The sequence below is a fragment of the Capra hircus genome, chromosome 10 (assembly GCF_001704415.2).
Source record: "Capra hircus breed San Clemente chromosome 10, ASM170441v1, whole genome shotgun sequence".
NCBI classification, from domain to species: Eukaryota; Metazoa; Chordata; class Mammalia; order Artiodactyla; family Bovidae; genus Capra; species Capra hircus.
Window position 1 is genome coordinate 31,606,532 of NC_030817.1, and position 13,143 is coordinate 31,619,674.

The window sequence follows — 13,143 nt, forward strand, 5'->3', positions numbered from 1 at the left end:
TCCGAGATTGTGGGCTTTAAGGGGCAGTTGAGTCGAATGGACTTGTACGTGGTGCTCTACGTCTCTCACTACTGGTACCATCCTCCAGTTTGGTTTTCATGATAACAAGTTTTCATTTTAAGAAGCTACCATGATTGTCTCACTCTTGTGAGAGGATCTGCATTGGTGAACGAACACCTCCAACCATCTCTGCTAATGTACAGGGTGAGCAGAGGCAGCAGGTTGTACAACCACTGTGAAGGGTCAGGAGAAGGTTCAGGCTCTCTTCCTGCCCACAGAGCCGACTGCCTACGGATGGGGCTCCGGGCGGAGTGAGGCACAGCCGCTGCCCAGCCAGGGAGACCTGGCCCTGGGCCTGGCCTTACCCTGCTGAGCTCGTGCAGCTGGGCCGTGAGGTCCGCCACCTGCTGCTTCACTTGCTTGTGCTCGGTGGCCTCCTTCTCCAGCTTCTCTTTCATTTTATTTAAGGTCTGCATCATCTCTTCCTTCTCCTGGGTCTTGGCATCGCATTCTCGCTCTTTCTTCTCCAACTTCTGTTGTAACTCATTGTGCTCTACACAGGAAAACAATTGGACATGAAAATGGTGTACTCCTCAAAGCTGAAGCATTTTTCTCCAAACAGAAAATTGACTGAGGTTGACTGGGAGGCTCTTTATTAGGCAAATATCATTCCTCTTCTCCATCGAAGGGAGCAACTCATGGGCTCAATGGTGCTCGTGCTTGGAGGGGCCTTTGCATAAACAACTTTTATCAACTGCATCTGTAAAAGGCGGAAGAGGCCCTCCAGTCACAGTGTCAAAGAGGGGACACAAGCATGGGCAACTATCTGTGGAGGTGAACACGGCCTGCTTGGTATTTAATTCAGAATTCTGTCCTAGAAATGGCCCTTTAGTCACCTAATGGAAAGTGACTATTAATAGGACTTCTTTTCACAACTTAAAAATGGGAACGAGAGAAGGCCAGTGTTCATTAGCTAGGTTCGCTGGCTCAGGTCCAACTAGTGGAGGGCCTGAAAGGGAGGATCCTGCTCTGGGAGGAAATGTGGCTGCGGGGTTTGTCCCAATGTGAAGCCATTGCTCCCACTCCCCTCGAGGGCCCCCATGGACTTGAAGTGCCGTATGCTCTGGCATAACAATTATTAAAATTTGGGAGGGCAAATTTTATCATCTCAGCATTAAACACCTTCAGGGCAGGATTACCTGCTGAGCATGAGAAACGTAACAGAAGAAAAATTTTAGCTCTTAGCTGTGGTTCCACTGACTCTTCCAGTAATGCTATCATGGAACAATGCATCCCATTCCGCATGTTTGCTTATGCTGCCAGCACACCTGCTGACTAGCACTGACAAGAGTGACGCTCTTTGGAAAAGAGGACTAGTGAGGTTTAGGCTGCACATTTTTATTTCAAATACTTGGTCCCAATCCCTAGTCTTTTTATATCAATAAACCCACTAGAGAGAGAACCCACTGGGACAGAGCTATACAGAGTTGGGCTCTGTTTCTGAATTTGATAACACATTTAAATGCTTGCTTTCTCTGTCTCTTACTTTTTCTCTTCTGAGTCCTCCAAAGTCAGAGTTTGCAGAGAAGGGTTCAAGTCACTAAACTCCTTGGATTTTACCAGCCTTGGAGTTAAGATAACCATCAACCTACGTCTACCTCTCTACGCATGCTTCCCTGACTTCTTCAGCAACATCTAAAAACTACCCCACTGTATCTCCCTTTCCTCCTCCTATCTCCAGTTCATTCCTCATTGACAACTGTTTAAGACCTGACTTCCTATCACTGGTCACTAGCCTTTGACAAATCTGACCAAGCCTCAGAACCACTTGAGAAACTAACATTTCAGAACCCCTGGATCCCATTGCAGGAGTCTATTCTATAGATCAGGGACAGGGCTTGGGAACTTTTCTCTGACTGACCTCAGCCATTTCCCCTAGTACCACCTCAACTGCCTAAATCCTACAAAATAGTCTACCATTTATTGGTGGTGGTTTAATTGCTAAGTCATGTCCAAGTCTTCAGATGCCATGGACAGTAGTCAGCCAGGCTCCTTTGTCCATAGAATTTCCCAGGCAAGAACACTGGAGTTAGTTGTCATTTCCTTCTCCAGGGGATCTTCCTGACCCAGAAATCAAACCCACGTCTCTTGCACTGTAGATGGTCTCCTGCATTGCAAGTGTATGCTTTACTACAGAGCCATCAGGGAAGCCCTCTACCATTCATTAGGCAAGTAATAAACGCCAAGCTCTATGCTAAAGTCCTTGTATTTTTCCTTTAATCTTCACAACAACCCTATTCGGTTCAAGCTTGACTTTGCAGAGACAGACTGGAGAAGTAAAGGACTTAGCCTACTCACATACCAGTCAGGGGCAGTCTGAGACTCAGACCCAGAGCCCAGTATAGCACCTGACCTGGCAGCCATTCAGGACATTCCTGCCACTTGAGTGACTCCCAAGCTTATGTCCTAAGTACTCTCTTCAACTCACACACCTGAGTCTCCAGGCTTCAGGGTATATCCCCAAAACTTCACTCATTCATTGACCATCTTCTCTGGTGTAACTCTCTCTTTACCCTACAAGTTAGGGTAAACCAGTGCCTCTATTCTTTCGGTAGAAGTTTCTGGAATTAACTTATAAAAATGTATGTCCAACCCCACTTATTTAAGACCAATCTGAATTCATATGAGGAACCCATAATAAAACAGAACTTTCTATTCTGTATTTTCCAGTACCAGTGGTGAGACTGCTTTTCTGCTCAATGGACAAAATGTGATATGAGGAAAGGAAATGCTTTAGCATCTGTGGACTAGCTTTTCAACACACTGAATATCGGGGCGAGTGCTATTGTATGTCACTGGTATGAATGCATCACTTGGATAGGGAAAAGGAAGTCAATGTGCCAGCATAATGAAAGAGTAGTGGCCAGGAGTATGACTGTTTTCTCAAAAGGTCCAACTTTAACTTGCTAATTTTGAAGGAGGAGAAAAGTTCCATCCATTCTGTGAGTTGTTGTCATGGTGATGGGCATGACCCCCAAGTTACTTGATGCTAAGTGTTGATATCAAAGACATATTGAGGCACTCATCAATAGCTGGCCTGTTAACATTTCACAACATGTACGTCTACAATGGTCAGTGATTTTCTGCATGATTTCTCTTTTTATAACTGATGCCAAATTAAGGTCAAATGGAGAATTGGACTGCTGAGACCAAGTGGCTTGAACTTTGCTTTTAAAATTCTGGGTAATCCCTGGGTGTCCGTTATTATATTTCTTAAAATCCAGTGTGCTTTAAAGAGCAGTTATGAGGAAGGTTGGCATGAACGGTAGTTAAGAAAATCTGAATTAATGAATACTGAACAGCACATGCTTAAAAAAATGCAGATGATTATAATAAAAGGATAAAATATTGAGGAATCAACATGACAACTAAGATAGTCTGATTCAAGAAAAACTAGGCACTGCCCTTAAGACATGATGGTGGGGAAAGGCTGTTTATGCACCAATGTCAATAAGAAGCATCAATGCAAATTTCTAAAATATACAGTAAGGAGAGCTAGCTGTCCAATAACCAGTAACACAACCTCATCATTTACCTTTTCTCATTTTTTCTGCTTGTTCTTTCCACTGCTTAACTTCATTTTCATTAACCAACCTGTATAATAGTTAAAGGAGCATTCATTACAAAAAGCACAAAAGACTGACTGCTAAATGCGTGCTCTCTAGGTACAAAAACTGTTTAACACATAGCAAGTCCTCAGCATGCTTGAGACCCATTTTAAATCCAGAAGTTACACACATATATTACATGTGTACATATAGGAACTCATATCTGACCTCCAGAACACTTTAGTTCTCCCTGCTATTTTGGAGTAAGATAAAACAAATATCTTACATTGTTGCTGTTATCTCAAGGGCAGCAAAAAGAAGCAACTTACATCCTGACGACATTCTTGATATTAAAGTTTTCCAAAGGTGTGGAATCAGGGTCTTGACCTTTATCATTCTGAATAACTATCTGCTGTATAATTCTATCTAGCAGTAGCCAGTACTGAACTGTGTTGCCACTTCTCTTGTCTAAAAAAGAAAAGAACAGTGGAAATACTTCAAGTGGTTTCAAAACTTTAATGAATATTTTTCAACAGGGGCACCCACAAGAGTCACAGAACCAGACAGATGTTTACTACCCTTCCCAAATATCTGGAATCTGACACTCAGTGATCATTGATCATTTACATGATTGAGGGGTATTTTTATCCCCTTCTACATGTGTTGTAAGGCATATATTTATTTTTAAAATCAAAGTGAGGTATAATTCATTTTATTCTGAGAGCTTTACAACACCCCTTAAACTGTGCAACAACTTTGCTGTTGTTGTTTAGTCACTAAGTCATGTCCGACTCTGAGACCCCATGGACTGTAGCCCACCAGGCTCCTCTGTCCATGAGAATTCCCAGGCAAGAATACTGGAATGGGTTGCTATTTCCTTCTCCAGGGATCTTCTGATCCAGGGATCGAACCTGTGTCTCCTGCATCGGTAGGCCAGTTCTTTACCACTGAGCCACCAGGGAAGCTCGCAGACACACTGGGCTGTCACAAAACCAAGGTTTGGAAACCCTGGTGTACACCCAACCTAAGCCCCACTGTTCAGATGACAGAGACCTCTGAATGATGTCCCAACATTCACAAACAATGTAAATCACAAACACACTCACAAGGCATTTGGAGGCAGTGGTGCAAGATGGACATGAAGTGAGGGTAAGCTTCACTGTGGGTGAGCCTCTTCCTGGTCAGCTCAAACATCTGAGTAGCACTTTTTGTGTCTATGTGAACCTGTTTCATATAAAAAAGAAATCTAAATCAAGCATTCAAGTTCTTCAATTCCTAAGGTAAGCAAATCCAAGGCAAACAGAACCTAATCCTGCCACTTAGGTAGCAAAACAGAAATGAGATTTTGCTCTTACATTACACAACTCTATGACACACATTACAACCGGGAAATTTGTGAGCTGCTGAGTCAAAACAGAATAATTGTAAGTATACGTACCAGTTCAAATCTTTTGGCAAATTCTAGCTCATCTTCATTTCGGAGCATTTCAAAAAAATCTAAATGCCTGAAAGACAAAGACAACTTACTAAAAGTAGAACATCCTAAACACAAACACATAGGAATCAGGACATAAATACTAAGACCTTTCCTTAAATTCCAGAGATATATCTAAAAGAAGTATCACAACAGAATTAGAATGCCTTCCCTTAACTGTGTGCTAAGGAAAAAAGACATCATGTATCTGAGATGAGATCATTACAAGAGACAAATCTAAAAGCCTAGGAGGCCTGGCATGTAGAAGACAATTCATAAAAGTTTACAATCCAAAAGCAACCAAGTCCAGATTCTACTCACAGAATCTCATCATGGAAAAATAGGTCCATATAAGTAACTTGCTTGACCACTGAATTAAAGATTACAAAGCAATGGTCATGCCTTTCACTTACTCATACAAATATTTACTGAGCCCCTAACTATTGATACTGGGGATGATTAGTTCTGTGGAGACATATACATGCAGGTAAAGGGAGTGGAGAATACTGGAGGTGCGGTAAGGTAAAGAATGTGAGCACAGTGACTGGAAAAGATCTCGCTGCACAGGAACAAGCAATTTGGACATCTGTGGGACAATGTTTTAATGCTGAGGAAACAGCAGGTGCAAATGCCCTGCGGCAAGTCTACATGAGCGTAGACTATTAAGCAAAGAAGCATGGTGGTGTGCATGAATGAGGGAGAAGAGTGGTAGCAGGAAAGATCTGCAAACGTGTAGGGTATGTTAGAAATCGTAAAATTTGCAGACAAGCAAATGAACAGGGAAGCGGATATTAACATTCACAGATTGTCTATCAAAGATGCCATGTGGTTCCACATGTTTTACAGGAATATTTCGGAAGAGCCCTTAAAGATAATGTCATCATCATCATCACTATTTCTTCAGATATAGAAACAGTAAGGTTCACAAAAATTAAGTACCTTGATCAGAACACATAGCAAGTAGGCAGCAGCACTAGGATATGGATTCCCATTTAATCTCAAAACCCGCACTAAGTTCTCTACACAATCCGCTGCTTCTTTCATGCAGAAAGTCTTACTAATAAAAACGTCATTACCTGGTCTAACATTCTGGCTCAACTTCCTTAGGTCACAAGTAGTTCAGACTGGCACTACACATATGGAAAACACATGAACTGTCTCCTGTCGTAACAGTGTGACTTACCTATCTAATGTTGAATTTTCATGTTCCCTTAATTTATCTATTACAGGCTGAATTCCCAACATCAGAAATTCATAGCGAAGATGAAGTCTAAAGTCCAAACTTTCCTGAAAGTAGAAGGGTGATGGAATACATTTTTAAGCTCTTTAGAGAACATACTTGTAAGTTTTTTTTTTAATTGTTCTTTAATAATATGTTTTAGATTGTGACACAGAAGGCTCTTACCACTCCTGCGCCTTGGCTTAGCACTGCATTAATGAAGGACATGATGGCAGTCTTAAGACTCACTTCATCTCGATACCGCCCCGTGCTCTTGTCCAAGTCATTAATTAACGTCTACCAAGGATACAAATGTGAAAACAAAGGACTGAACAGTTACTATCTTGCTCTCATTTTATTAATTTTTTAATACTCAGAAATTAATTTTTAAAATCTTGTGTTGAGTCAAAATTACATCGATCCATAGAAAGCTACCTTTTTTCTTAAGATTAGTCCTAAAAACTCTACTTTCAAAATTCTTGCATCATATATGTTTATACATACATGTATACAAAGTATTAACACAAAAGGTTGTGCTTCGTTAATTTAACTTGCTTTTTCTGAGTATAAAAAAACGTGGTGATATAATTTCACTGTTTATATTGATCCTAAATCAAGACTGGTAATCTGTTAAATTTTCAGAGAACACCCATTTAGTGGATTGAAAAGTGTATTATATAATGTGTAGAAAGGAGGGCGGGCTACATTTTTAAATTCAGTGCAACATTCTTCCCTTCTCCACAAGGGATGTGTTCTAACATCCCCATTGGATGTCTGAAGCCGTGGGTAGTGCTGAACCCTACATATACTCCTATATAGACTTTGTTTTTTTCCTCCATTAACAGCTGGGTGGTGTATAAATTGTGTGTATTCTAGACAAAGGGATGATTCACATCCTGGAAGGGACGGAGCAGGATGGCATGAGATTTCATCACATTACTCACAACAGCTGCACAATTTAAAACTTATGAATTGTTTATTTCTAGAAGTTTCCATTTAATACTTTCAAACAGCAGTTGCACGGGTCATTAGCACTGTGGAAAGTAAAACTGCAGGTAAGAGGGGAGGACTACTGGAAATCCACAACCCCATATGACCAACTACAGAAAGAATATTCTACTCTTTACCCAAGAGGAGGGAAATACTTGAAGCCACTACAATGAATGCTCACTACAGGGGGAAATTTCAAGTTAGGCACCCTCCCCCCCCCCCCCACCACCACCACCCACAGGCCAGGAAAGGCACCTGTCATGAGGCAGGAATGAAGATGTGGCATGGCAGCACCCACCTGAAAGCGGGTTCTCTCGCTGGCATACTTCTGGTAGTGCAGCATGGCCTGCAGAACCTTCTTGTGGCCCCCGGGAACCAGGCACACAGCGCCCAAGATTTCCAGCACGGCCACCTTCGTCTTAATGTTCTCTGTGCTCAGACTCTGAGCAATAACATTAATACTCTCAGAATGCGCCAGGACATGAGCCCGACCTTGAGAGTTGTTCATTAGCGCCTTTATACATCCAATGAGAGAGGTATGTATTCGAGACTCTGAGGTCTCATAGTCCATGGTCTTTAGAAAGTTGAGAATACAAGACAGGCCATCCAAGTCAATGAATCTGGTTACAAACCTGTCATGAGAAGAAGGTTAAAGTGCATCAGACTTAAGTCTCTTTGGAATTCTTTAATAGCCCTTAAGAGAAAAGTTTAGGGGGGTGGTGGTCAGGAGAAAGTAAGAAGATGTAGTTCCTAAAGTAACAGAAGGCTTACATTGATGAAGTCTTCTTAATTGGAGGCCTCTTCCTTGGCACAGACCCAATGGTCAGGTCTAACCAGAAGTGTGAAAAAAATCTCCATTTGAGTTAGAAAAGATCTTAGTTGATATAAACAACCAATTAACAGACCTTATAACCATAGGAAACGAGGAACAAGACACTCAGATATCTGCCTTAGGTTAAAGTCACCTGCTGATCCTGTGTTAGGATAGCATCCAGTCTCCAGGCACATTTAAGGGTTGACCACTGACTCAACCATGCTCCACACCAATGAAAGTCAAAAAGCATCCCTAAACTCCAGGATATTTACTTGCCAAATGATAATCTATTTTCCTAAGCTTTCACAGAGAAGCCCTCCTTTTGTATGACATGCTATATGGAATCCCAATATATAAAACTAATAAAAGCAATACTTGATTACTATATACTAACATTTTTATATTTATAACACTTGTTTAAAGTCAATCAATGAGAATAATTCACAATGTACATCTGCAGGTTAAGCCTTTTGAAAAGTTCAAAGTAACAAAACCTAGATTACTCCAGAAATTTCCAAACTTATTTAGCCTTGGGCATCCACTAACATTCAGAACACATATACAGAGGAAAACAGTTAGGGTAGGCTAGAAAACTTCTGTCATACAACTGTATATAACTTTTGAGAAATCAGAAGATTTTTCTTATCATTTTATAGTCAAATATAGGGAATCTTTATTTTCCAGTCATTTCATCCAACCGTGTGACCAAGATCTAGCCAAGATCTAGCCAAGAGCTAGATCTTATTCTAATGAAATGCACCTGTAGCACCCCATATCCTACCAAACCTTAACGGCATTAATAAAGGTGTGGGAGGCATACAGTAGATGATAATCCATCTTTTCTAACAGTTTTACTAAGCAATAACTCACATGCCATAAAATCCATACTTTTAAAATTATAATTCAGTGATTTTTAATACATTCACAGGGTTGTACAATCATGTTCATTATCTGATTTTGGAACATTTTAATTACCCCAAGAAAACCATTACCCCTTCCTAATCAACCCTAGAAGAACACTTCCCTCTCTCCCTAACCCCAGGCAACCACTTATCTTTTTGTCTCTATGGATTGGCCTTTTTGGGATATTTCATATGAATGGAATTATACAATATATGGTCTTTTGTGTCTGGCTTCTTTCACTTTGCATAAATATTTTCCAGACCCATCCATGTTGTAGGATGCATCAGTACTCCACTACTTTTTATGGCTGAAAAGTATTCCATTACACAGATATATCACATTTTACTCATGAATTCATCAGTTGCTAGAATTTGGATAGCTTTCTAGCTATTATAAACAATGCTGAAATTCACATATAAGGTTTTAGGGGACATATTTTTACTTCCCTTGGCTATATATCAAGAAGGAGCAACGCTGTTTGGTTCATATGGCAACATAATGTTTAATATTCCGAGGAACTGTCTAGCTGTTTTCTAACGTGGTTGCACCATTCTATATCCCCACCATCAATGAACGAGGCCACAATTTCTCCACATCTGTACCAACACTTGTCAGTCTGCCACTTTCACCTTTAGCCATCTTCATGCCTGTCTACATCTTTTTTAGTTGAAGAAAAATACTTTAGTGAATGTTCAATGTGTAAGGTCTTTCATCCATGGTTTAATTACATGGTTTTAAGACTACCCCAAAAGTTTGGCTATTACAGAAAAATTAAGAAAAAGGAAGGGAAAAAAGAAAAGAGGAAGAAAGTAGAAAAGAAGAAAACGAAGAGAGACAAGTAGTACATGCTGCCTAGTAAAACATTACCTCATTGGTTTCGTCCTTAGTGCTGTCTTCAAACTCTCTATCGTTTTACTTCTCTCTTCCTCCTCTTCTTTCTCTAAAGCCAGCAGAGATTTTCTCTATGCAAAGAAAAGTATAAAGTAACTTCTTTAAATTATACGTTTTAATTATGGCACAAGCAAAACAAGCCCACAGAGTACATGCTACTATCACTTTTAATACAAACAATCAAATGAGACTATAACTAAGATTTACTATAAGCCAGCAGGTAGAGCAAAAGCACCAAGAATTCCACACAATCATTCTCTCTATTACAAGTTAGTTCTTTTGAATTTTTAAATAAAGTTTTAAGAAACTGTTGAGAAATCTTAGTAGAGATTAAGCTTTCCAAACACGTATATAACTAACTATTCTATAACTATACTCTGATGAAGATATTACTATTTATACTCGATAGAAAGATTAGACTTGTAGTTAAATATAACATGCTGACAATGAAATGAAACTATCACACTATCAAACAGAGGCAGGCAGCAATCTTCCCATGCTATCTCTCATTCCTCAGCCAAAAAGTGTAATCTTTTACACTTTCTGTTACATCAAATTATTTTTAAGAAGAATGATTAAATTCGACTTGACACAAAGATAGACAATTCCTTCAGAGTAAATGCTTAAGTTTTAGAAATGATTCAACATCATTTGGAAATCAGGAGAGAGAGAAAGAGAGAGAGAGTGTGTGTGTGTATGTTCTCTTCCTACCCAGGACTAGAGCAGTACTTTTCAAACTTTAACAAGGATACAAACTTCCTGGGGAAGCTAAATGTGGGTCCTGATTTGGCATATCTGAGGTGAAGCCAAAGATGCTGAGCTCCTGATGGAGCTGATGCTGCAGTCTGTAGACCTCACTTCAAAGAGGAAGACCCTAGGAAGCAGATCTCGGTTGGTATCACAAAGTCATGAATGCTAGTAAGATTCACAGACTTGTTAAAAAGTTGTTTTCATTCTTTTTACCTCATGGTCACCTACGTGTACTAAAAGTCATTGTTGTTGAGTCACTAAGTGGTGTCCAATTCTTTGCAACCCTATGGACTGTAGCCCAGCAGGCTCCTCTGTCCATGGAATGCTCCAGGCACGAATACTGGAGTGAGATGCCATTTCCTCCTCCAGGGGATCTTCCTGACCCAGGTATTGAACCCGCACCTTCTGCACTGGCAGGTGAATTCTTTATCACTGAGCCACCAGGGAAGCCTGGTACTATAAGTATCCCAAGGCTTAAGGCCCTAGGTACCTCCAGCCACAGAACCACAGGTCTCTTGCCTTCTTCCTACTTTTAACATGTGCTTGTCCAGTCTCAGTGTTTTTACCTGCTATCTATTCTGATAAAATGCATGGTTGGGAAACAGACTGGGATATTGAAGAAAACATTTGGCTCTTATTCATATGTCTCAATGGTACAGTCTCTCCCTTTCTTTCAGGACCACACATCATCAAGGGGTGACTTTACTTAATTTTTTCATGTTAACAGTACAAGCATTAAGTAACTGTTAACTAAAACCTAAATTTGACTTCACACTTAGGAGAGTAAAGCTCAAAGCAAACATATATCAGTGTCATTCATAGCAACTGAAATAAAAATCAGTAAAGTCTTGTTTTGTATACTTGAATTATTTCTGCTAAAGCTGTTCCCTTGTTAGAGATGTGCCCTGACAGCTGTCACCAGAGGATGGCAGGGGAAGAGGCTGTGTGTGCAAAGAGCCAATGGATTTCTTCATGGCTCTGTGAGACCCATATCCTGGAAAATTTAGCACAAATCTAGCCAAGTCCGTTTAATCTCCTGTGGCACAGCTGAATTTGTTTAGACTCTCAAGCAATCACTTAAAATTCACAATCCAGGATCAAGACTTTTATGAACATCATTTCTTGTTCCTAAGCTTAGTCACCCAAACCTCCCAAATTAAAGACTAAATACATTTCTTATTGTGGTTCATTAATACCATATAATGATGCACATATCTATCCTTTTAACAATCTTAGGAAAGGGTGAACTTCCAAATAAAGGCAGACTACATTGAGTCTCTCCCTAGAGGAGTTGGGAGTTTCATGAAAAGAAATTTAAATTAGAATTTCCTTTCCCAATATAAGAACTATTACTTTCCTCTCAAAACAGAAGACATTATCCTCTTTCCTGTGCACAGTACAATTAGAGTTGAATCTAAGATTGTTTATTGTATTGAGAAAATCGATTCTATGTAGATGAACCTGATACTCTAAAGTGACTTTTCAAAATAAAATAATTTATATGAAGTCTCAAGTTTTCAAGCTTCACATTATGAAGTCTAAATTTGCAGTTTTCCATAGAAAAGGAGGATATGCTTACATTTCCTAAGATGACTGCTACGCCAAACAGCCAGGATGCACCTTGGCATACACTGGACAGGGCTGTGGTGGCCTCCGTGGGTGTGCAAACCACTTACTAAATCACTGCTCATTTGAGGAGCGGGCAAAGGACAGAGTGTGTCCTAGCAGACGCTCCTCCAGTCAAAGCGGCTGAGGTTTACACTGGAACATGCAAGGCGGAGAGAGATGTACAAACCAGGCACAGAAAGCATCCCTGGCTGGGAAAGTCTGGAAGTAAGCTTCTTTTTGAAACATTTCACTGGTGTGAAATCAATAAGCCAACCTGCTAAGCACATAGAACTTCATCACCTCACATCCTTGCTCCCTGAGAGTGCACACAGAAGCCACACACCAAGAAAGTCCAGGCCCTTCTGGAACACGCTCTCCTTTTATTAAACTGTTTTTCACTCTTTAAAAGCCAACAGATCGCTCAGGGGTCCTTTAAAGAACAAAGAATTCTTGTTACGAGGCTTCCATAAAGTAACTGCGCTTGTTCCACAAAGGGCTTCACAGACCAGTAAGTGCTGTGGTTCTCAACTTGGACTGTTTATCAGACTCTGCAGATGCCTGTCCCACCTCAGAAAAGCTGGGAGGTGGGGCGTGGGATTTCCACAGTGATAAAGGATTTTAAAAACCTAGCTAGTGAGAGGCAAGCTGGAATGGAGTCTTTGAGCTGATAGGCTTGACTGATAGGCTTAAATTCCAGCTCTACCACTTCCAAATGAGATGACCTTGGGCAAGGCAACCTTTCTGAGTCTCAGACTCCTTATCTATAAGTAGCACTTAGAGCAGAGGGTGCTTGTAAGGATTTAAAACAGCATGTAAAGTGCCTGTTAGTCTGCCTGTCACATGGCACACACTAAATAGCAACAGCCGCTGCTGGTGCTGAAGACAA

At 40.5% G+C, this 13,143-nt stretch overlaps 1 protein-coding gene across 4 annotated transcripts in view; it reads right to left on the minus strand.

Moving 5' to 3' along the window:
• Positions 1-13,143, minus strand: part of DAAM1 (dishevelled associated activator of morphogenesis 1) — a 181,568-nt gene that overhangs the window by 41,772 nt on the left and 126,653 nt on the right. For all 4 annotated transcript variants that reach the window (XM_005685918.3, XM_013967213.2, XM_005685917.2 and 1 more), the window contains exons 5-13: positions 9,876-9,970; positions 7,590-7,923; positions 6,488-6,598; positions 6,266-6,369; positions 5,047-5,113; positions 4,715-4,832; positions 3,938-4,076; positions 3,596-3,654; positions 366-553 (exon numbers count right to left, since the gene is read on the minus strand). In XM_005685918.3, the coding sequence (XP_005685975.1) occupies positions 366-553; positions 3,596-3,654; positions 3,938-4,076; positions 4,715-4,832; positions 5,047-5,113; positions 6,266-6,369; positions 6,488-6,598; positions 7,590-7,923; positions 9,876-9,970 (1,215 nt within the window). The remainder of the gene's footprint in view (positions 1-365; positions 554-3,595; positions 3,655-3,937; positions 4,077-4,714; positions 4,833-5,046; positions 5,114-6,265; positions 6,370-6,487; positions 6,599-7,589; positions 7,924-9,875; positions 9,971-13,143) is intronic.